The sequence below is a fragment of the Eubalaena glacialis genome, chromosome 14 (assembly GCF_028564815.1).
Source record: "Eubalaena glacialis isolate mEubGla1 chromosome 14, mEubGla1.1.hap2.+ XY, whole genome shotgun sequence".
Classification (NCBI taxonomy): domain Eukaryota; kingdom Metazoa; phylum Chordata; class Mammalia; order Artiodactyla; family Balaenidae; genus Eubalaena; species Eubalaena glacialis.
Genome location: NC_083729.1, coordinates 79,878,875 through 79,904,643, shown reverse-complemented (window position 1 = coordinate 79,904,643; position 25,769 = coordinate 79,878,875). Strand labels below are relative to the sequence as shown.

At 40.6% G+C, this 25,769-nt stretch overlaps 1 protein-coding gene across 1 annotated transcript in view; it reads right to left on the bottom strand.

The window, feature by feature from the left end:
• Nucleotides 1-25,769, bottom strand: part of PTCD3 (pentatricopeptide repeat domain 3) — a 37,330-nt gene that overhangs the window by 9,704 nt on the left and 1,857 nt on the right. Inside the window, exons 2-14 of the mRNA XM_061211044.1 lie at nucleotides 25,657-25,709; nucleotides 25,511-25,547; nucleotides 21,672-21,717; nucleotides 16,827-16,895; nucleotides 16,228-16,332; nucleotides 14,536-14,659; nucleotides 12,579-12,694; nucleotides 11,975-12,045; nucleotides 10,770-10,857; nucleotides 10,321-10,381; nucleotides 2,002-2,087; nucleotides 894-1,038; nucleotides 168-218 (exon numbers count right to left, since the gene is read on the bottom strand). Coding sequence (XP_061067027.1) covers nucleotides 168-218; nucleotides 894-1,038; nucleotides 2,002-2,087; nucleotides 10,321-10,381; nucleotides 10,770-10,857; nucleotides 11,975-12,045; nucleotides 12,579-12,694; nucleotides 14,536-14,659; nucleotides 16,228-16,332; nucleotides 16,827-16,895; nucleotides 21,672-21,717; nucleotides 25,511-25,547; nucleotides 25,657-25,709 — 1,052 coding nt within the window. The remainder of the gene's footprint in view (nucleotides 1-167; nucleotides 219-893; nucleotides 1,039-2,001; nucleotides 2,088-10,320; nucleotides 10,382-10,769; nucleotides 10,858-11,974; nucleotides 12,046-12,578; nucleotides 12,695-14,535; nucleotides 14,660-16,227; nucleotides 16,333-16,826; nucleotides 16,896-21,671; nucleotides 21,718-25,510; nucleotides 25,548-25,656; nucleotides 25,710-25,769) is intronic.

The following is a 25,769-nucleotide window of genomic DNA, read 5'->3' as shown; positions in this document are numbered from 1 at the left end:
CCCCTCCAGCTCAAGTTTTACATCACAAACAAGATGTTACTCCCCTCAAGAATAACGTTTTGCTCAGGCTGTAGACAAGGTTATTTTGTGAACTGTCTAGTCTTAATTCATAAGCAGTGAAGTTAGCCTAATTTCTACATAAATTAGTAGCATAATGACATACATACCATGTTGATAAAACAGCTGAATAATATAGTGATATGTTGCAAGCGAGGGTTCTTATGTTACCAGGTACATAGAGGAAAAAAATAAAATAAGTCAAACACAGCTATACAAAATACAGCCTACTGAGGCACACTGAACTAAAAACATACTAATGTTGGTATTTAAGTAAAAGATACATTTCTGTTCCTCTGAACAAAGACATTTGCTAGCTCATATGATTAATGTAAAGGTGGAAAGGTGTCACAGAGATTGAATTCCTCTTAGAAAGTCCAGACACCTATTACAGCCAATGCACAATGAGTTTCATTTAAGAATACTAAAGCATACTGAAATGCATTGATTCCCAAAACATCCTTCAATAAAGTAATTACTGAAAAATATACAATACACTAGCACACAATTGGGTTCAAATACTTAATTATGCTAGAAAATGTCACGAGTTTAAAACCAGCCAACTGTAGGAGAACAATTCTCCCTAGAATCAAGAAATCCGTAAAAAAGTACCTAAAATACTAAAAGGATGTAACTTCCTATAAACAACACAAAGATGATAAAAGAGCTCCCATCATAGTAAATACATGTAATTAAAATGTGCCGAATGGTGGAAAGGAAATTCCCAACATACTACATAAACAGCAAAAGAGTTTACAGTCTCTTTTTTGCTTGTCTGGACCTGAAACCTCTGGTCAGCACTGTCTTCAGTGAGGGACACTAGGACACATCCTCACCTATTCCAATGGCTTTCATTTCCCGTAAAGTCTGTAAGGCTGGCAATTTTCCAAATGCATGAAATCGTCGGAGACATTTCAGAATAGTATTAAAAGTCTGTAGATTGGGTTTCACATTCTGTGCAACCATTTGTTTCAGCAGGTCCTAGGTGAATCAAAAGCAGGAAGTCTTTTTGATGCCTGGTAGGTAATTTATCCAATAAACTAATGTAACATACTAAAAAAGACTTGGGCTCTGTGCCTATGTTTAAAGTAGATTAATAAATACATCCCCAATTTCAGAATTATCTAGTAACTAGCAGGACCAGTAACTCTGCCCCTTAGAGAAGCCTCTCCATCAGTTACCCTGACCCCACGTGATCAAGGTGTCCAACTGTCTTTAGCGGCCTAGTGAGTCTGAGACTGAAGCAAGAGAGCAGACTAGAATGGATTGCATTTTTTCCTTTTTTACATGCGCAGTATGGTAATAACACGGTTTCTATTCCTGTCACTTCAATCCAGTGATTTCAATCTTTTTGTTGCTGCCGTGGGCTTTCTTTAGTTTTGGAAAGCGGGGGCTACTCTTCGTTGCAGTGTGCAGGTTTCTCATTGCAGTGGCTTCTCTTGTTGCGGAGCACAGGCTCTAGGCACGTGGACTCAGTAGTGGCTTGAGGGTTCCAGAGCACAGGCTCAGTAGTTGTAATGCACGGGCTTAGTTGCTCTGCGGCATGTGGGATCTTCCCGGACCAGGGCTCGAACCTGTGTCCCCTGCATTGGCAGGCAGATTCTTAACCACTGCGCCACCAGGGAAGCCCCTCAATTTTTTAAAACTTAGCTAATAAATTTTTTCAATAAATGTGTCTCATTTTAATGAAAAAACCATTATGAGAAATAAGTAAATAAAGCAACCCAGGTCTTCCTGGATTCGAGCTGTATGCTTGGGTCACATGTCAGATACACCTACGTAAACTACAGGGCTGCTGGAAGGGTGTGAACAGGTCACCATGAGCTGAGCGCCCAGCACAGTGACTGCCATGAAGATGCTCAGTGAATGCTGTCTCCAGCCCACGTACTCCTAGCAAAGGATATTTTAGGCCCATTAGAAGACAAAGTGAGGGTTCCCCCTTACCAATATATTATTCCATTTTTCTTCAAATTTCTCATTCACCACCAATGCTGTTGCTTCAATCAATGAATTGAAGGTGTGTACATCAGCTATAAAAGAAGAAAACAACTTTAACAAAATTTGGGGTTGAAGATTAAAGGCAAAGTTCTCATGCACACATGTCTACAAAACTAGAAAACTACTCTTTTCTCTGGCTCTGGACTCCTGCTTCAATCACCAATACCACAGGAAAAGATTAAGAATGAACAAATGGACTTCCCTGGTGGCACAGTGGTTGAGAATCTGCCTGCCAATACAGGGGACACGGGTTCGAGCCCTGGTCTGGGAAGATCCCACATGCCGTGGAGCAACTGGGCCCGTGAGCCACAATTACTGAGCCTGCGCGTCTGGAGCCCGTGCTCCGCAACAAGAGAGGCCGCGATAGTGAAAGGCCCACACACCGCGATGAAGAGTGGCCCCTGCTTGCCACAACTAGAGAAAGCCCTCGCACAGAAACGAAGACCCAACACAGCCATAAATAAATAAATAGGGGAGGGGCAAGATGGCGGAAGAGTAAGACGCGGAGATCACCTTCCTCCCCACAGATACATGAGAAATACATCTACACGTGGAACTGCTCCTACAGAACACCCACTGAACGCTGGCAGAAGACGTCAGACCTCCCAAAAGGCAAGAAAATCCCCACGTACTTGGGTAGGGCAAAAGAAAAAAGAAATAACAGAGACAAAAGAATAGGGACGGGACCTGCACCAGTGGGAGGGAGCTGTGAAGGAGGAAAGGTTTCCACGCACTAGGAAGCCCCTTCGTGGGCAGAGACTGCGGGTAGCAGAGGGGGGAAGCTTCGGAGCCACGGAGGAGAGCGCAGCCACATTGGTGCAAAGGGCAAAGCGGAGATTCCCGCACAGAGGAGCGGTGCCGACCAGCACTCACCAGCCCGAGAGGCTTGTCTGCTCAGCCGCCGGGGCGGGCGGGGGCTGGGAGCTGGGGCTCGGGCTTCGGTGCTAGCCGGGAGGGAGTCCGGGAAAAAGACTGCAGCTGCCAAAGAGGCAAGAGAATTTTTCTTGCCTCTTTGTTTCGCGGCGCGCAAGGAGAGGGGATTCAGAGCGCCGCCTAAACGAGCTCCAGAGACGGGCGCGAGCCGCGGCTATCAGCGCGGATCCCACAGCAACAGGGACGCAGAGGGAAAAACGGAGAGATTCCCGCACAGAGGCTCGGCGCCGAGCAGCACTCACCAGCCCGAGAGGCTTGTCTGCTCACCCGCCGGGGCGGGCGGAGGCTGGGAGCTGAGGCGCGGGCTTCGGTCGGATCCCAGGGAGAGGACTGGGGTTGGCTGCGTGAACACAGCCTGAAGGGTCTAGCGCACCACAACTAGCCGGGAGGGTGCACGAGAAAAAGTCTGCAGCTGCCGAAGAGGCAGGAGACTTTTTCTTGCCTCTTTGTTTCGCGGCGTGCAAGGAGAGGGGATTCAGAGCGCCACTTAAACGAACTCCAGAGACGGGCGCGAGCCGCGGCTGTCAGCGCGGACCCCAGAGACGGGCGTGAGACGCTGAGGCTGCTGCTGCCGCCACCAAAAAGCCTGTGGGCGAGCACAGGTCATTCTCCACACCGCCCCTCCCGGGAGCCTGTGCAGCCCGCCACGGCCAGGCTCCTGTAATCTGGGGACAACTTCCGCGGGAGAGCGCACGGCGCGCCTCAGGCTGCTGCAACGTCACGCCGGCTTCTGCCACCGCAGGCTCGTCCTGCCTCCTCCGTACCGCTCCCTCCCCCCGCCTGAGTGAGCCAGAGCCCCCGAAGCAGCTGCTCCTTTAACCCCGTTCTGTCTGGGCGGGAACAGATGCCCTCAGGGGACCTACATGCAGAGGCGGGTCCAAATCCAAAGCTGAACCCCGGGAGCTGTACGAACAAAGAAGAGAAAGGGAAATCTCTCCCAGCAGCCTCAGAAGCAGCGGATTAAATCTCCACAAACAACTTGATGTGCCTGCATCTGTTGAATACCTGAATAGACAACGAATCATCCCAAATTGAGGAGATGGACTTTGGGAGCAGGATATATTAACTTTTCCCCTTTTCCTTTTTTTTGTGAGTGTAGATGTGTATGCTTCTGGGTGAGATTTTGTCTGTATAGCTTTGCTCTCACCGTTAGTCCTAGGGTTAGGTCCGTCCATTTTTTTTGTTTTTTTTTGTTTTTTGGCTTAAAAATTTTTTTTTTCCCTAATAAATGTTTTCTTAATAATTTTTTCCTTATTTTCTATTTTTAAAAAAATTTTTAATAAGTTTTTTCACATTTTTTATTTTAAAAAATTAAAAAATTTTTTTTCTTAATAAATTTTTTCTAAATAATTTTTTTCTTATTTTTAGTATAAAAAATTAATAAATCTATTTTTAAAAATTAAAAAAAATTTTTTTCTTAATAAATTTACTCTTAATAATTTTTTTTCTTATTTTTTATTATAATTGCTTTATTTTATTTTATTTTATCCTCTTTTTTTCTTTCTTTCCATTTTTTCTCCCTTTTATTCTGAGCCGTGTGGATGAAAGGCTCTTGGTGCTCCAGCCAGGCATCAGGGCTGTGCCTCTGAGGTGGGAGAGCCAACTTCAGGACACTGGTCCACAAGAGACCTCCCAGCTCCACGTAATACCAAACGGCGAAAATCTCTCACAGATCTCCATCTCAACATCAAGACCCAGCTTCACTCAACGACCAGCAAGCTACAGTGCTGGACACCCTATGCCAAACAACTAGCAAGAGAGGAACACAGCCCCATCCATTAACAGAGAGGCTGCCTAAAATCATAATAAGGCCACAGACACCCCAAAACACACCACCAGACGTGGACGAACCCACCAGAAAGACAACATCCAGCCTCATCCACCAGAACACAGGCACTAGTTCCCTCCACCAGGAAACCTACACAACCCACTGAACCAACCTTAACCACTGGGGACAGATACCAAAAACAACAGGAACTACGAACCTGCAGCCTGTGAAAAGGAGACCCCAAACACAGTAAGATAAGCAAAATGAGAAGACAGAAAAACACACAGCAGATGAAGGAGCAGGGTCAAAACACACCAGACCTAACAAATGAAGAGGAAATAGGTAGTCTACCTGAAAAAGAATTCAGAATAATGATAGTAAGGATGATCCAAAGTCTTGGAAATAGAATAGACAAAATGCAAGAAACATTTAACAAGGACGTAGAAGAACTAAAGAGGAACCAAGCAACGATGACAAGCACAATAAATGAAATTAAAAATACTCTAGATGGGATCAATAGCAGAATAACTGAGGCAGAAGAACGGATAAGTGACCTGGAAGATAAAATGGTGGAAATAACTACTGCAGAGCAGAATAAAGAAAAAAGAATGAAAAGAACTGAGGACAGTCTCAGAGACCTCTGGGACAACATTAAACGCACCAACATTCGAATTATAGGGGTCCCAGAAGAAGAAGAGAAAAAGAAAGGGACTGAGAAAATATTTGAAGAGATTATAGTTGAAAACTTCCCTAATATGGGAAAGGAAATAGTTAATCAAGTCCTGGAAGCACAGAGAGTCCCATACAGGATAAATCCAAGGAGAAACACACCAAGACACATATTAATCAAACTATCAAAAATTAAATATAAAGAAAACATATTAAAAGCAGCAAGGGAAAAACAACAGATAACACACAAGGGCATCCCCATAAGGTTAACAGCTGATCTTTCAGCAGAAACGCTGCAAGCCAGAAGGGAGTGGCAGGATATACTTAAAGTGATGAAGGAGAAAAACCTACAACCAAGATTACTCTACCCAGCAAGGATCTCATTCAGATTTGATGGAGAAATTAAAACCTTTACAGACAAGCAAAAGCTGAGAGAGTTCAGCACCACCAAACCAGCTTTACAACAAATGCTAAAGGAACTTCTCTAGGCAAGAAACACAAGAGAAGGAAAACACCTACAATAACAAACCCAAAACATTTAAGAAAATGGGAATAGGAACATACATATCGATAATTACCTTAAATGTAAATGGATTAAATGCTCCCACCAAAAGACACAGACTGGCTGAATGGATACAAAAACAAGACCCATATATATGCTGTCTACAAGAGACCCACTTCAGACCTAGAGACACATACAGACTGAAAGTGAGGGGATGGAAAAAGATATTCCATGCAAATGGAAATCAAAAGAAAGCTGGAGTAGCAATTCTCATATCAGACAAAATAGACTTTAAAATAAAGACAATTACAAGAGACAAAGACGGACACTATATAATGATCAAGGGATCGATCCAAGAGGAAGGTATAACAATTGTAAATATTTATGCACCCAACATAGGAGCACCTCAATACATAAGGCAAATACTAACAGCCATAAAAGGGGAAATCGACAGTAACACAATCATAGTAGGGGACTTTAACACCCCACTTTCACCAATGGACAGATCATCCAAAATGAAGATAAATAAGGAAACACAAGCTTTAAATGATACATTAAACAAGATGGACTTAATTGATATTTATAGGACATTCCACCCAAAAACAACAGAATACACATTTTTCTCAAGTGCTCATGGAACATTCTCCAGGATAGATCATATCTTGGGTCACAAATCAAGCCTTGGTAAATTTAAAAAAATTGAAATCGTATCAAGTATCTTTTCCGACCACAACGCTATGAGACTAGATATCAATTACAGGAAAAGATCTGTAAAAAATACAAACACATGGAGGCTACACAATACACTACTTAATAACGAAGTGATCACTGAAGAAATCAAAAGGGAAATCAAAAAATACCTAGAAACAAATGACAATGGAGACACGACGATCCAAAACCTATGGGATGCAGCAAAAGCAGTTCTAAGAGGGAAGTTTATAGCAATACAAGCCTACATCAAGAAACAGGAAACATCTCGAATAAACAACCTAACCTTGCACCTAAAGCAATTAGAGAAAGAAGAACAAAAAAACCCCAAAGCTAGCAGAAGGAAAGAAATCATAAAGATCAGATCAGAAATAAATGAAAAAGAAATGAAGGAAACAATAGCAAAAATCAATGAAACTAAAAGCTGGTTCTTTGAGAAGATAAACAAAATTGATAAACCATTAGCCAGACTCATCAAGAGAAAAAAGGAGAAGACTCAAATTAATAGAATTAGAAATGAAAAAGGAGAAGTAACCACTGACACTGCAGAAATACAAACGATCATAAGAGATTACTACAAGCAACTCTATGCTAATAAAATGGACAACCTGGAAGAAATGGACAGATTCTTAGAAATGCACAACCTGCCGAGACTGAACCAGGAAGAAATAGAAAATATGAACAGACCAATCACAAGCACTGAAATTGAAACTGTGATTAAAAATCTTCCAACACACAAAAGCCCAGGACCAGATGGCTTCACAGGCGAATTCTATCAAACATTTAGAGAAGAGCTAACACCTATCCTTCTCAAACTCTTCCAAAATATTGCAGAGGGAGGAACACTCCCCAACTCATTCTACGAGGCCACCATCACCCTGATACCAAAACCAGGCAAAGATGTCACAAAGAAAGAAAACTACAGGCCAATATCACTGATGAACATAGATGCAAAAATCCTCAACAAAATACTAGCAAACAGAATCCAACAGCACATTAAAAGGATCATACACCATGATCAAGTGGGGTTTATTCCAGGAATGCAAGGATTCTTCAATATACGCAAATCAATCAACGTGATACATCATATTAACAAATTGAAGGAGAAAAACCATATGATCATCTCAATAGATGCAGAGAAAGCTTTCGACAAAATTCAACACCCATTTATGATAAAAGTCCTGCAGAAAGTAGGCATAGAGGGAACTTTCCTCAACATAATAAAGGCCGTATATGACAAACCCACAGCCAACATTGTCCTCAATGGTGAAAAACTGAAACCATTTCCACTAAGATCAGGAACAAGACAAGGTTGCCCACTCTCACCACTATTATTCAACATAGTTTTGGAAGTGTTAGCCACAGCAATCAGAGACGAAAAAGAAATAAAAGGAATCCAAATCGGAAAAGAAGAAGTAAAGCTGTCACTGTTTGCAGATGACATGATACTATACACAGAGAATCCAAAAGATGCTACCAGAAAACTACTAGAGCTAATCAATGAATTTGGTAAAGTAGCAGGATACAAAATTAATGCACAGAAATCTCTTGCATTCCTGTATACTAATGATGAAAAATCTGAAAGTGAAATTAAGAAAACACTCCCGTTTACCATTGCAACAAAAAGAATAAAATACCTAGGAATAAACCTACCTAAGGAGACAAAAGACCTGTATGCAGAAAATTATAGGACACTGATGAAAGAAATTAAAGATGATACAAATAGATGGAGAGATATACCATGTTCTTGGATTGGAAGAATCAACATTGTGAAAATGACTCTGCTACCCAAAGCAATCTACAGATTCAATGCAATCCCTATCAAACTACCACTGGCATTTTTCACAGAACTAGAACAAAAAATTTCACAATTTGTATGGAAACACAAAAGACCCCGAATAGCCAAAGCAATCTTGAGAACGAAAAATGGAGCTGGAGGAATCAGGCTCCCTGACTTCAGACTATATTACAAAGCTACAGTAATCAAGACAGTTTGGTACTGGCACAAAAACAGAAATATAGATCAATGGAACAGGATAGAAAGCCCAGAGATAAGCCCACGCACATATGGTCACCTTATCTTTGACAAAGGAGGCAAGCATATACAGTGGAGAAAAGACAGCCTCTTCAATAAGTGGTGCTGGGAAAATTGGACAGGTACATGTAAAAGTATGAAATTAGAACACTCCCTGACACCATACACAAAAATAAACTCAAAATGGATTAAAGACCTAAGTGTAAGGCCAGACACTATCAAACTCTTAGAGGAAAACATAGGCAGAACACTCTATGACATAAATCACAGCAAGATCCTTTTTGACCCAGCTCCTAGAGAAATGGAAATAAAAACACAAATAAACAAATGGGACCTAATGAAACTTAAAAGCTTTTGCACAGCAAAGGAAACCATAAACAAGACCAAAAGACAACCCTCAGAATGGGAGAAAATATTTGCAAATGAAGCAACGGACAAAGGATTAATCTCCAAGATTTACAAGCAGCTCATGCAGCTCAATAACAAAAAAACAAACAACCCAATCCAAAAATGGGCAGAAGACCTAAATAGACATTTCTCCAAAGAAGAGATACAGATTGCCAACAGACACATGAAAGAATGCTCAACATCATTAATCATTAGAGAAATGCAAATCAAAACTACAATGAGGTATCATCTCACACCGGTCAGAATGGCCATCATCAAAAAATCTAGAAACAATAAATGCTGGAGAGGGTGTGGAGAAAAGGGAACACTCTTGCACTGTTGGTGGGAATGTAAATTGATACAGCCACTATGGAGAACAGTATGGAGGTTCCTTAAAAAACTAAAAATAGAACTACCATACGACCCAGCAATCCCACTACTGGGCATATACCCTGAGAAAACCATAATTCAGAAAGAGTCATGTACCAAAATATTCATTGCAGCTCTGTTTACAATAGCCAGGACATGGAAGCAACCTAGGTGTCCATCATCGGATGAATGGATAAAGAAGATGTGGCACATATATACAATGGAATATTACTCAGCCATAAAAAGAAATGAAATGGAGGTGTTTGTAATGAGGCGGATGGAGTTAGAGTCTGTCATACAGAGTGAAGTAAGTCAGAAAGAGAAAAACAAATACAGTATGCTAACACATATATATGGAATCTAAGGAAAAAAAAAAAAAAAAGGTCATGAAGAACGTAGTGGCAAGATGGGAATAAAGACACAGACCTACTAGAGAATGGACTTGAGGATATGGGGAGGGGGAGGGGTGAGATGTGACAGGGTGAGAGAGTGTCATGGACATATATACACTACCAAATGTAAAATAGATAACTAGTGGGAAGCAGCCGCATAGCACAGGGAGATCAGCTCGGTGCTTTGTGACCACCTAGAGGGGTGGGATAGGGAGGGTGGGAGGGAGGGAGATGCAAGAGGGAAGAGATATGGCAACATATGTATATGTGTAACTGATTCACTTTGTTGTAAAGCAGAAGCTAGCACACCATTGTAAAGCAATTATACTTCAATAAAGATGTTTAAAAAAATAAATAAATAAATAAATAAATAAATAAATAAATAAATAATTTTTAAAAAAAAGAATGAACAAATGATTGAGGTAAGATCCTGAGATTTTATAGATGCCTGAGAAAAGGAAAGAAAAGGAAGGACAGAGGGGAATTCTCCAAACGCACTTACCACGAAGTCTGTTGTTTAATAATTCAGTGTACAAGTTTAATGCCTCCGTAGGAGCTCGGTGCTGGAAAACGGAAAGTATGAAAATTAAGGATCATCAAATTTGTTCAGTTAAGAAATATGTGCGTATCGACTGCTCTAGGGTTTGGGAACACAGCAGTAAACAGACATGGTCTCATTCTCAAGAAACGTATCCTCCGTGCAGTGGTTCTCTACTGGGGCAATGCTGCTTCCCAGGAGACATTCAATAATGCCTGGAGACATTTTTGGTTGTCACAGCTGGGGCGGGAAGGATGGACCACCGGCACGCAGTGGATAGAAGCGGCTCCTCAAGGTCCTTCAAGGCACTGGACAGCTCCACAACAACAGATTACCTGGCCCAACTGTGAACAGTCCTGAGGTTGAGAAGCGCTGATTTAGGGGAAGATAAAGATATATAAAACAAACGCTACCTTCACCATCCCTCGGATCATTGTGCAGTAGGAATGTGCGTTTTTCTCTGGCATTAGAGCAAAGATTCTCTCAGCGTTGTTTTTTGCTCTAGACACAAGAAAGTAAATGTGAACCAGAGGAAACAGGAAAAACCAGTAATAGCCACCAACTTACCATGTTCCAGGCACCGTGCTAAGCATTTTATGCATATAATTTCAAGTAATTCTTGCCACCCAGAGAGGAAGACATGGTTATCATCATTTTGAAAACAGGAAAAACTGAGGCTCAAAGACCTTAAACTGTCCAAGGCTTTACAGGCTAAGTGGCAGAACCAGGACTTAAAAGGTGTAATATATACTCAAGGTATTAAACAAAAAGCAAACTGCACAGCAGGGTACATAGTGATATTTCCCCACCCTCTTTCAATTGGATACAATTCCCCAGAGGCAACCACAGACAAGCGGTGTCTCTAGAATCCTTTGTCCTGTTCTAGCCTATCAATGTGCTATGTTATACAAATCATGCTGTACCTTGATTCTCCCTGTTACCAATATGTCTTGGAAATCAGACAGAACCAGGATTTGGGCCAAAATGGTACTCCAAAGTCAATGCTCTTAACCACTATGAGAAATTATTAATATCTACTGAAAAAATTTAATTTTTGATTCTATTCATTTTATCACTTCAAAAAAGACTTTAGATATTAATGGTAGCTTCCCTTTTCCAGATATCCATATGAAATACCTTTCTTTTATTTAGATACTTCTACTCAGTTAATTTAATTCTGAAATGTTAAATGATATTCACCTTTTGTTCGGAAGTGAATACTTCTGTTTGCTGGCCAGTAGTCTGAACTTAGAACTATGCTCTAGCATATGTGTATTCTAACATAATAAAAAATTGTGAATCTTTTAGAATTAGAGGTATATATTGCAAGGTAGGACTACCGATGAAACTACCGAAAGAACCATACCATGAAGGTTACATGGAGTTAGATGGAAAAAAAGAAGTCAGGTGTCAACCTTGTGCTGCTGGTTGGAGGTAAAGATCTAATGAAAAACGGTCCAAACACATATGAAAACCAACTGAGCCATTTATAATGCACACTGAAAACAAACTGCATTTTAGAATATTCCAGGATCGTACCTTCTTCAGGGGCTGATGGGGAACATTCCACGCACTGTACAGAGCCATAACACAAAGTTCTAATCATGCTGTAACATACCTCCAAGTAACTCCAAGCTGATGACCAGCCTTCTTCTTAGGTTTCTCGTTATTTCCCTCTGTGGCCTCTTCCTGAAATGAACCATCACCAACAGATATAAAACAAAATATGACAATGGAATGCATTCTCTGAGGAAACTTCAGAAAAGCAAAGGACATACAGATCCAGTAGAAGGCAAAAAGGAAACCCAGTGTTTATTAAGAAATATTAATTTCTAAAGTACAGAGTATGCTCACTCCTCTCTGCCCACATACGTATGAAGTTTTGAGGGGGCTGGGGCCAGGGGTTTTCCCCCCCCCGTCCCTTACACATCATACTATCACTTTAAGTAACAACAACAAAGGGGCCTGTCCAAACATTTCTGGTCAAAGGTTTGCTGCATGTGGCAGGCAAGGTCAAAATATTTTTAAGGAGGGAACCAGGGCAAAACAATTGTTAAAATCCGTCTCTTTCTCCACATCACTTTTGTCCAGGCTACGTACTATGCCACACCACACCTCAGAACAAATCTCTTCGACCCCAACACATGGCACAAGAACCTGCCTTAGTCTGAGGAGGTATTACTACCAAAAGAAACTTTAAAAATCACTGCCAAAGCCATTACCAACTCTTCTGCTTGTTCACGTTGTTGAAAATTATAATTAGTTGAGGGCTCTTGGTTACCACAGTAACACAATAAATCCAAGAGACGGTTAGTTGTTTCCAGAGATACGGTGGTTCCTGTGGGTAGGAGAAAAAAAGGGAAAGAAACCTTGAAACATCAAAGAACTAAAGCCTATTAGATTAAAATTCTTCACTTTTTCTATGAGCTGTGGCCTTCCTGGCTACATATTCAGTCTCATCCACCACTTTCGTGATGGATGAGTGTGCACTCCACATCAGCTTAAACACCTGGAGTGATGCAGACAGGACACAATCCCTAACAGTGCTGTGTGACAGAAAAGATAAAATACAAGATCAAGTTTGACCCTGTGCTCATTTATTTTATGTACTCATATCCCCAGAGAAATTATCTCACGGTTCTAACTATCATCTTCAAACTGAGCCCTCTGCAAATGATTGCCACATTGTCCCCCGGGCCCAGTTCCATTTTTACAAATGCAAGCAGAACTATTCCACTTGGATCCAGGCCCTCACTGAAATCCTTGCCTAGAAATACTAGCATAAATGCCTAATTATAGTAGCCTTTAAAAAATTATTGCTCAAAACATTATGTTCCCATCTTGACTCTTATGAAGGGGGAGAAAAGGGAACAGGAAGAAGTATGAAATATAATTTAGTGCTTTAAAAGAAAACTAACTGCATTTTTCTAAAGAAAATATACTGATAATACAAATGCCCAACAGGAAACATAAAAGCCCAGAAAAGACAGCATGGCAGAGTGGAGGGGACACCGGTGATGGAGTGTAACTTGACTGGGTCTTACCATCTCAAAGCTGTGTAACCCTAAAGATTACTTGTAATCAGTTTCCTTTATAAAATGACTATAAGCACGCCAACTCATAAGGTGTTGTAGAATTAAATGCCTAGCAAAGTGTTTGGCACTTATTAGGGCCTTGATAATAAAATTTTGTTTCCTCTCCCAGTATGTTGCCTCATTCCGTTACTCTGAATGAGTCGAGTGTTACGGGTTTGACACACTGTCTTTAGTAACACTTACTGAGCGTCTGCATGTGCCTACACCACAGTGTGTAAAACAAAGGAAGACAAGTCTTAGTACTAAGATGTTTATCGTACTCAATAAGCAGAGGGAAAAGCCTTCCTAAATGATAACCTGCATCAGCAATTCATTTGTACACCCGAAGCTTTAACAGGCTACACACCAAAATTCTCAAATCAAACACAGCTTTCTGCAAATGTTTCTTGTTGTGTTTAAGACTGTATTGAGTGATTCAGTCCAGTTTCTATCTCTTGCATGTTTGGCTGATTTTTCTCCTAAATCACTGAACAGCACTCGGGATTCTAAAACTTAATGCTGCTGCCTTCCATGTTACTATAGGTACATTCTCATGACAGCTTACAAGCCCTGCCACCTAGATCTACACCCCTGGAGGTTCATCCAGATCAAATTCAGAGAGCCGCAGGATTTGACAGAAGTGACTTTTTCAAGGCCACAGTGCTAATTGGTGCCAGAACCTATCCAAACCTCTGATCCTGCAGCTTAGTGCTCTTTCCTTTTTAAATATTTCTTTTTTGTCTGCTTTATGCCTTCCAAACATACTTAAAGAATACAGGAAATGTGAATAGAGTATGTACACACCTGATGTTAAAAACAGAAGCTAAGGAAGAATGGCTGTATAATTTCTCTACCTGCGATACAGCACAAGAGGACAACATACTAACAAAGTTGCAACTCTACCCCACCCACAGTTTTAAAATGATGCTCAAGCAGAACATGAAATATGACTTAATAAACTATAAAAAACACAAATATAGCCACTGAGCAGAGGAAGTAGCATAGCACTTGTAACTTGTACTCATAACTTATCTGGATCACATACGTAACTGTGGCCCACTTCCAAGCCCATGTTCCCAGAGAGGCTTCAAATGAACTTAGTCACCTGCTTGCAAGAGCTGATCAAACATGTCCACAGAAGCTTTGACTTTTCTGAGCTTGATTCGTTCCTGCAGAGCAGCCTCACTTATATCTTCAATCTGAGGTTCAAAGTACTCAGGCATAAAACACTAGGAAAACAAGATGGCTAAAGTTATTGCAAACAGGGCAACGTGAAAGGGAACTGAGTACGACAAAATTTTGATCACCAACACACCAAAATAAAACTTCACTGCTCCGATTCATGCTTCATGCACCGGATACTATTTATCATTTTAACAAGAATACCTCTGTAGGGAATACAACTTATTTCAAAAAACCTCTCCAGTCTCCAAAACAAGATTACTTAGCGATCTCCTAGCTTGGGGCAGAGAATTTAAAAGCACCCAAACATAAATATTTAATCCATATCTAAAGAATCTAATTTCCAACCAAACTTCCCAATTTCAAGGTGAACTTATTTTTCCCTTGCTAAAACCATCCTTCCTACTTTCCTCCCAAATCTTGGTTAAAAGTGCCACAGTACACCCAGTTTGCACAGACAGAAACCTTTCATCCTTGATACTTCTTTTACTCTAAACGTTTAGTACTACCAAGGTATGTTGATTTTATCTCACCAATTTACCCAAATACTTATTGAAGGCCTACTACTTGATGCCAGGCACTAAGCTAGATACTGGGGATAAACAGACGGAAGTCAATCTCTACCCTCAAGATGCTCACAATCTAATAGAGAAAGCAAATAAGGAAATAATTATGATACAGCATGAATGATAAATGATGTAAGAGGTCTCAGAGGTATGGGAATGCTGCCCGCCATGGGGGCAGGGGATCCACGGACGGCTTTAAGCAGAAGTGAGCTAAACATAGAAGAGTAACTGTTAGAAACGTAACGGGGAAAGGATAGCCAACAAATGAGCATTCCACTGCTGCCACTGTCTTAGTTCAGGATTCCAATATTTTTATGGACACAATCACACTGACTACCTAATTTGTCCCCAAGAGTCGCTGCTTGAGAAGCACAAGAGGGTGTGTCTGGCGGGGTGTGTGTGTGTGCGTGCTTTGGAAAGTAGGGAGATGTGAGAGGGAGCAGTTTTAGACAGAATGAGTCTGAGTTACTATTTCCACTAATAAACTCAGGAGGGCAGAGCCCGTGTTTCGCTCACCACTGTATGACACGCTAAGCACAATGCCTAACACACAGCAGGCCCTGCACACTCCTCCTGACTACAGAACAGAGGCAGTTGGAAATACAACCTGGAGTTCAAAGTAGAGATACCTAGGCCAGATATACAAGAATGCCAAATGGAGTATAAGGGTCACTGAAGCAGGAAGATTTTGGACAGAAAAAAGAGAAAGTGACTGAGCATGGAACCCTAAGAAAAAGACACCAACGCTTAAGGAGTAGACAGAAAAGCTACTGAGGGAAAGTAAAAAGGAATAGTCACAGAGATAAAGATGTAAGAGTCTGGTGTCACAGAAGCCAAATGGGGAAAATAAAATGAAGAGCAAAGACATATAGTTTAAAAAAAATAATAATAAAGGTTAGTATTGTAAGCAAAGATAACCGTAAACATTAAAAGACTTTTCACCCAAATACTGTAGGCATTCAAATGGCTACTTAAATATTAGCCATGAAAACTTAGTTTAAGTTACAATTACATAGTATTATCTGAAAATTGCAATTACTTCTCCTTACCGGTATATGAGGTTCAGCTATGTCTTTCTGAAAATATTTGGGATATGAATTAATAACAAATTTTGCTGCATTCTCCCCGGACTTCTTTGCCAACAAAAATGAATGCTATATAAAGAAAAAGATTTAGATATAAGTTGATATTACCTGTAATTTAAACTCAAGAGATCAAAGTCACACCCTCAGCAAAAATTATTCTGCCCCCTTAAAAAAAAAAGAGAATACAGTGATACACAGAATCCCAATTAGAAGTTAAACTACATAATTATTATTTATCTACCTCTACTTAGTGTGACATAATTTCAGGTCACATCTTATATACAGCTTGAGGTATATAAAAGCAATGTGTTTAAACCGAGTGGATTGCTCTATAGTGAGAAAGAGCCCTAAGTATTAAAAACCCAAACCAAATACTCTCTCCACAGCCAATCTCTAAAACTTTTTGATAAAAGTAGTAAAAAATTCAGAAAATCTACCAATTTATCTATCAGCATCTGCAAACTTTTCAAAAGTTTTTAAAACTAAGCTAAGTTATACATGTACTCTTGTACCCAAACCAACAAGATAAAACAATAGTAGAAAAGTTTCATAAAAATACTCACAGATTCCATAGAGGATGTTGGTATGAGATAAGGATCATCTTGAAATACATAAGGGGCAGCTGTAGCATCCTGTGGAGAAGACACAGAAGTCTCTTTAGCTAGATTTTTACTAAGAGGACCTTGTGGGTTTTGGTGATGACTAAAAACTCTGTAAATTTTAACTATACATGTATCACAGAAGCAGAAATATGTTTGCAGACACTAATAGCTACACTGTACCCGTGGCTCTGTAGACTTGGTTGTAATTATGCACAACTTAAAGCAAACAATGGCTCAAACCCCCATGACTGCTTTTTAATTGAAGGCTGCTATCACCAGGGACAATTGCTGTTTTAAACTCAAGGTCAAGAGCGTCTGAATTAACTAGCCTGGGCACCAGCTTCCTGCACTAAGGTTTCCTGCAAACGGAGGACAGTAGTTCCTGGGCCCTCTCAGGAGGCGGGAACAGCAGCAGCTTCTCCCGCGTCCTGTTGCCCAAGGTTCTAGACTTCTTTAAATTGTTCTAGGTAGAACCCTGAGCAAAATTAACTCTCCAGCACCCCTAGAGGCTCACCTAGAACGGCCCTCAAATTACTTCTTCTAGCCTTCTCCTATCCCTTGGAGCCCCCTTCCCTGGGCCTTCTGGCAACTTTGTTCCACAGGAAAAACTCAACTTACATCCTGAATGTCTTCTGTCCCCTTGATGCCTTGTCTTACTGACGCGGATTCTCCAGGGAGAGCCTCGCTGCGGCTCTCACAGGAAGGATGCTCATGCCTAGGGCCCGGAGGCAGTACTCTTTGGGGCCCTCGCTTCCTGATGCCTGATGCTGTATTCCCTTTATACTCATTTGAGGCTCCTTTCATCTGGTTATACCACTCTCCACCAAGATGTGGTGGGTATGTAATGGCAACCCAGAGGAAGCAGTTCTAGGGTAGTTGCCCTGGACTATTATTGCTCCCTGATTACCAACGGTTGCTTGGCTCTGTCCTGTCCACCATCCTTATCAAATACCTGTTTGGGGCCCCTAGCTTTGTGACATGCTGGACTTCCCTTACTAGACTTACTCTTACTATTTGTTTCCTACATTTTCCTCCCTCAATGATTTCCAAGCCCTTCATGGTTTCTGAGAAACAACTTCTCTACTCTGGCCCTGTAGCTCAGATGCCTCACACTAAATTTATCCCCAACTGAACTTCCCTGACAGAGCTACTTCTCCCTCCTATCTTCTCTATCTCAGTGAATGGTACCGAGCACTCTGCAATCCAAGCCAAAGATCCTCTCCTACTACTTCCATTCAACTAACCTGTCACCAGGTGTGGTCAACTCTAGCTCCTTAACATCCCCTATCTACTCCACCGTCCCTTATCCCCACTGCCACTGCCTTAGTTCAGTACCTTCTTTATTCATTCATTCCATATTTACTGAGCACCTCGTATGTGCCAGGCATTATTCTAGCTACCAAAGAGACAATAAAATCTTATCCCCCATAGAGCTCACAATTTAGTGGGGAAAAAAATCTCCAGAAAACAAAAATAAATAAAACATAAGAGTAATTTTAAAGGCAATAACTGCTATGAGAAAGGGAGAGAGGGAGGGAGGGAGGGAGAACGAACTATCAGAGAAAAGAACCATACATTTATTCTTTGAATTCTTTTTAAAAAAATTATTTGATTTATTTTTGGCTTGCTGGGTCTTCGTTGCTGCGCACAGGCTTTCTCTAGTTGTGGCGAGCAGGGGCTACTCTTCGTTGTGGTGCACGGATTTCTCATTGCAGTGGATTCTCTTGCTGCAGAGCACAGACTCTAGGCGCATGGGCTTCAGTAGTTGTGGCACACGGGCTCAGTAGTTGTGGCTTGCAGGCTGTAGAGCACAGGCTCAACAGTTGTGGCGCACAGGCTTAGGTGCTCTGCGGCATGTGGGATCTTCACAGACCAGGGCTCGAACCCATGTCCCCTGCATTGGCAGGTGGATTCTTAACCACTGTGCCACCAGGGAAGTCCCCGAAACATACAATTTTAAATGGTGTGGTTGAGGAAGGCCTCAATGAAAAGGCTTAAAGAGATGAAGGAGGAAATTATGTGGATATCTCAGGGAAAAATACTCCAGGCAGAATAAACAGCAAACATTAAAGCCCTGAGGCAGACCCGGGCCTACTAAGAAACTGAGAATTAGCCAGGAGGCCACGTAGAGCAGAGCCAGCAAGGAAGATGGTAGGAGATGTGGTCAGAGTGGCAGTGGGGGTGGTGGCTGAACACGTAGGGCCTCAGGTGCCCTCGGATGGACTTCAGCTTTTTTTTTTTTTTGGGGACTTCAGCTTTTATTTGAATTATGACAAATGAGAAGCCATTTTATGATAAATGAGAAGACAAATGAGTTCTGAGTAGAAGAGCGATGTGATTCAACATTTTAGCAGGTCACTATGGGTGCTTAATCGAGAACAGTCTGTAGGGGGCAGAGGAGGTGAAGAGGACAGAGACGGCTGTAATTAATCCAAGACGGTAAGAGATGATGGTGGCCTGGATGACCAAGGTGATCATGGTGATGACAAGTGCTCAGGATTTGGATGCTGTGCAGGAAAAAAAGTTACCAGGCTTGAAATTGCTATTCTTAGAAAGGCCTGCTTACAAGGCCTGGTGGGCATCTGGGAACTTGGATTTTGGAGGGTCCCCACCATTCCCAGTACTGATCTAAACTGTACTATGTGGTTTATGCTGAACTCCTGCTTTCCTCTGGGAGTGTGGAATTTTGGTATGTGCCAGGCATAGACTCCAGGCACTGAGTCTCTAAAGAGCTTTCCTGGTAGACTTTTCCACGTGTTGTCACAACTCTGCTGGAGGAATTAAGTGTGTCCTTTGTGACTCCACTGGGAAAACACTCTTGGAAGCTTTCTCCTGGTTTCCTTTGGACTTTACCCCACGTGCCTTCTTCTTTTACTGATTTTGCTTTGTGTCCTTTCGTTGTAATAAAACACAGCTGTAGGACCATATGCTGAGTCCTGTGAATCCTCCTAGCAAACCACTGAACCTGGGCGTGGTCTCTGGGACTCCGTACACAAATATTTTGATGGAAGAAACAGAGGATTTACTGAAGTGCAGCACATGAAAAAGAGGAGCAACTAGAAGCATGGAGCTGCCATTAATGAGATGGCAAAGAATGTGTAAGTTTTAGAGAGAAAGGGGTTGGGTTTTGGACATGTTAAGATCATTGTTATACATTTGAGAGGAAAGGTTTCCCGTATCCACATTGCTGTCTTTTCTAAAATTTGCCTGATTCTGTCACACCACTGCTTAAAGTCTTTCAGTGGACTTGAATAAAAATCAGAAGTCCCTAGCATAGCATTCATGCTCTTGCCTCACCTCTCACTGCTCTACCCCGCAAGCTCTTGCTTCCCCCTACAACCTACTCATTCTGTGCCTCTGTGCCTCTGTTCCTGGTGCCTCCTCTGCTAGGAATGCTCTTTCCCACCATCCTGGCTTCTCATCGTCCAAGCATCGATCCGATATCAGCTCTTCTGGAAGTCCTTTCCCAGTCTGGGTCATGCACCCTCTCCTCAGTGCTCCTTCAGCCTCCCTCTCTAGAAACTATGCAAGGACTCTGTCTTAATTCTACAACCAGCACAGTGCCTGGTAAGCACAGTTAAGGGCAGAATGTGTGGTTACTGAATGAATGAATGACTATCCCTTGGATTTTAAGTGCCCAAACCCAGACAAGTCAGACAACTGTACACATAATTCTATAACTTCTTTGACTTGAAGGGGCCCTGGGGCATTCTCATTAAAAAACTGAGAACAGTCTCAGAGGCCTATTTCACGAGTTTACATTTCAGGTGCCTATTTATGGATAAGTGAGCTGAAAATCTCAATGTCTTGCCAGTGTGGAGATGCAGTATTTTAAAACCCGTCCTCAGAAACTGCTAGGGTATATCAGTGCATATTTGGCCCGACAGCCTATAAGTTTAACATCTACAATAGAAGAAAAATTCTGGAAATCTGTGATAACGGTCTCAGGGAGGGTCAGAATCCACACAGACGTTGCAGCAAAAAGAAAGGACTTAATTACTTTAGACATTTCCCCCACAACTGAAACTGAAAGTACAGTTTGCAGCTAATGAAAAATACAATCAATCAGAAAGTTCCATTTCTGAGGCATTTACCAGGGTTTCAGTTTATCTATCAAGACTACAGACTCTATTCTTGAACTGTCAAGAGAGCAAATTATTCACAAATAAATCACCAAGATAGCTGGAGCAATAATGAAATAGCTAGCACTTACCAAGCATGTCCTTTGTGTTAGGCACTGTCCTAAACCCTTTCACGTGCACTAACTTATTTAATTCTCACCCAAACCTCAAGGTTTGGTGCTATAATTAAATCCCCATTTTATAGATAAGGAAACAGAAGCATCAAGAGAAAAGGTAACTTTGTGATAAAGATGAAACAAAACATTTGGCTCCAGGACCCAGATTCTTAATCACTGAATTACTTCCAGCATGGTGGGTACACTATTCTCAAAGTTGGTCTGCAGATCACTTGCATTAGAGTATCACACCCAAACCGTTCCCCAGGAACATGCATTTCAACAAGCTCTTCAGGAGGTTAAGTTTAAAAATCACTGGCATAGTATAAAAACACTGAATTTGGAGAAAAAAGACATGGTACTAAGTCAGGGTTTTAATATCCTAAGTAGCCCTGGGCCAATCACTTTAAAAGCTTTAGTTTTCTCATTTGTCACATGAAGGGACTGAACTAGATATTTCTAAGAAACTCTCTAGATCTACAACAGTTTAATTGTGAATCATGCAGAGGTATGAACATTACATTTATTATTAGCTGAGTTAGATACAAAAACCTAAAATTCCTACTTACCCTGTGCACCGTGGATCCAAGTGCCTGAAGGACAGCCACTTTATCCCTAAGAATGAGAATCACAAGTTAACCCTCATGAGGGCTTTTCACACTCACAAAGCGAACCAGTGATCCTACTCTCGGAATGGACTGGCCAACAACGAAGTTCAGGTCTCAAGTAAAGCCAGTTCTGATCTCTCAAGATCACTAGAATAATAAGTTAGAAAATGAGAAAACTGTTTAGTTCTTTTGCCCAAAGGTGGTTAGTACATGTTCCATGCTACACTCTCTGGCCTGGTCCCTATAACCATCACCCAGGGCTAGCAATTTTCACCCTCATCTCATAAAACTGTCTAACCTGAATCTTACCTCCTCCTACCCATTTTTCTACGCATTCTTACTGTAGCTTTCTGTAATATTCTTGCCTTTATTATCCAAACTGGTGGCTCTTAATTCAGCTGTATATAAGAATAAATCACAAGCCGCACTCTGGACTTTTGAATCAGGACCCCCAGGTTCTATGGAGAACTGTCACATGCATTCTTACTGAATTCCAGATGATTCGAGTTTAGAACCTCTCAACTATATAACCTTTATAAGAAGTTCAGGCCAGCCACCCACTGTGACTATGGGTAGAGACATTCACTAACTACTGAAAAGAGGAGGTTTCACTGGAATAATTGACAAACAAAATAATTTGGTTCCAAATGTATTTTTACTTGTGTTAGATTTTATGTGTTTCATTTCTAAAAGGGAAATAAGAATAAACTTAATAAACCAAATGTATTTTTCTAAATAAAGTTTAAACATACACTCATAATTTAAGTCATTTGAAAAAAAACACATAGGAAATTTTATACTATGTCAAGACTAATTCCCTGACGTACACAACATCTACTGGATTTTCTAAAATCACACGTAATTTCAGCGAGAGAAAGATATTTTTTCATCTCTCAGTATTCCCTAACTAAATCTTACGTTAGCATATTTAAGTCGTATCAAGTGAGTACATCTTTACAACATACTGAATAAATGTAAGTGAAAAAATTATGAACATTCAGATCACTCACTAAAAATAACCTCAATGAATACATTATACTTAAAAAAAAACCCAACAAACTAGACTATTATATCTGGCGTCATTTTGTGACCCTCTCCTACTCTACTGTAAGTTTGGTGTTTATACTTCCAGAACTTTAAAGGGTACTTTTACACACATACCACCACAGAACTAAAATGAAAACATATACTGTCATTCTGGATACGTGCTTCCATAAGTTTGACTGTATTATCCATGTTACTACGTGTAAATCTAATTAATTCCTTAAATGTTATACTGTATGATAACTGCTTTTTATTATCCCTTACATATGGGCATTTGGCTATTTCAACTTGTTATTATTCCCAAGTTGTAAAGAACACTGTCATCCATGTCTCCCTGGGCGTATTTGCAGGGGTTCCTCCAGAATGGCTAACCGATAAGGTGTACACATTTTAGGTTGTGGTTCTGCCAACTTTCCCTTCAAAGTGTTGTTCCAACTGACTGCCCAAGCAACAAATGTATCTGAGCATCCATTTCTCCACATCTTCTTCTGGCCAATCTGGTAAGTTTTAACATCCATTCCTTTAATAAGCCCAGTTACCTATGCGCTGATCATAATTGGGCTCCCTGCCCTCTCTACAGTAACTACACCATCCAGATTAGCATGCTCAGAACACTCTATCCTGTCACATTCCTATATGAAAACTCACAATGACTCTCTACAATTTGTTAGTCTTCTACGGCATCTGTGATCTGGGAAAGATGCCTTAAAAGCATCTTAACAGCCTTAAAAGATGTTTCATCGCTCAAATAAGGCAACAGGAATTTGTAGTCTTTATGGCTTCTTCTAGGTCTAAAAGCACAAATTCCTGAGCCTGGAAAGCAGAGGCTCTCTATCAGAGAGCCTCTATCAATCGCTTTGTCTGTAAAGGGACAGACAGTAAGTATTTTCGGCGTTATGGGCCATGAGGACTGTTGCAACTACCCACCTCTGCCTTTGGAGCATAAAAGTAGGCACAGATAGTAAGTTAACAAATGAGTGAGGCTGTGTTCCAAAAAAAAATTTAACTGACACTGAAATTTGAATTTCACATCATTTTCATGTGTCATGAAATAGTCTTTTTTCAACTATAAAAAATGTAAAAACCATTCTTACCTCATGGGCTACAAATAAATAGGCCTCAGTTTGCTCTCTATCAACTACCTTATTTCTCCTATTCTAATAGAGCATTTTTCACAGGCCTGCCTGCATGGTCTCCTACTACCACCAGACAGATCATGATCATGTCCCACCCTACCTTACTGTTTTCTATATTTGTGGGGCTTATACTTTAGGGTTTATAAGAATTACCTGCAGGAATATGTACTTTAAACAAAATTCCCCGGTGATTCTGATGCCAATAAAATCATCTGACCTATTTTAAGGTACACCTAAACTATGTTTTCAATAAAACTCACCTTGATTACTGCAATACAACCACTCTTGATTTGATCATATCCCGTGTAGCCCCTAGTCATGTGTAAACAGTTATGTACACATGTAAAGTGGGTGTAAGATATAAAGTATAAAATATGCACACAACTCAACAGACTGTAGTCCATCTGAACACACCCTCAACACACTCCCTCTCTTGTATTCCCTGTGGTACCTTTGTCAGGGATAGAGGCACAGTGGGTTGGTAAAGTGCACTGGACTGGAATGTCATTCACGATATGCCTCATTCACGATATGCCTCATTCACGATATGTCTCATTCACGATATGCCTCATTCACAATATGTATGTTCCTACTCTTATCTTGGTTCTGATTCTCAGTCCAGGGAAGACAAAAATGACCCTGAATATAACCATATAATAAAATACTATGTAATCATTCAAAATTTAAAACAGAGTATAGAACGGTACATCTAACAAATCAATTCTGCTAAACTAAATGTATACGTACAACTTCAAATGTTATACCCCAGAACTTTAAAATAATAGGTATCACCTATTGAGATCTGATTATGTGGCAGGAACTGTTCAAATGCTCATTTAATCCTGAGGCAGGTACTGTATTACCCACATTCTACTATGGCACAGACAGATTAGGTAACTTGCCTCTGAGTACAGTGATTGCTGGTAATTTTACTTCCTTTCTGCATGTTCAATTTATCCCACTGACCAATAACCATTAGTTACCTTACTAATTAATGGCAATAACCATTAATTACTTTAGTAATTTAAGAAAGTTTTTTTTTTTTTTAAATGAGTCTGAATCTTCAGGTCATACTCAAAAAACACCTGGCTTTTTGAAGGATCTTTAAATGTATTCAATAATATCATTACTATACAAACTTTTGTAAGTTTTAGTTCTTATATATTCAACAAATGTTTCCTATATAAGGCAATTTGTTCAAGGATCTATCAAGTGAGTTAAAAAAGCTAAATTTTGCAGTGCGCACCATTTGTTTTATTTTACCTCAGTAAAGACCATAAAGATATTTTTTTTAATCTCCCAACAACGTGAAAACTTCCTTTAAAAAAAAAATTACTCTAATAATGATGTTCATAATTGACCATCACCACGTAAACACTAACCCAAATTTAGTTCAGAAGGTCTTTTAACTCTTAAGTAAATCTCATTCCCCCTTCACTCACTACTCTCTACCTTCCTCTTCTATGTTCTTTCAGACCCCTAAGCTTTTCTCTCTGCAATGGTTCCCTCCCCAAGAATGCTCTCCCATTGCTATTCCCGTCACTAGCTTCTTACCTAACAATGTTTCGCTCATAATAAGCACTTAACCACTTGCTGAATGAACAATGATTGAATACTCACCAAGTTTTCTTTTTTGGAATGACCACTTCTTCAGTCCCTTAATGTGAAAAATAAAACAAAGTGAATCAGTTTCCCAATACTACTACTATAAAGAAGTATAATGCGTTAATATAAAAATGGAGTTATTTCAATATATTTTTATATACCTGTTGCATCAGCTCCTTCAACCTCTGGGACGGCTGCACTTCCAGAATAAAATCTACAAAAAAATAAAAGCCCTAAAGCTAATACTCATTAATGAAGTTCCCACCTCACCTCC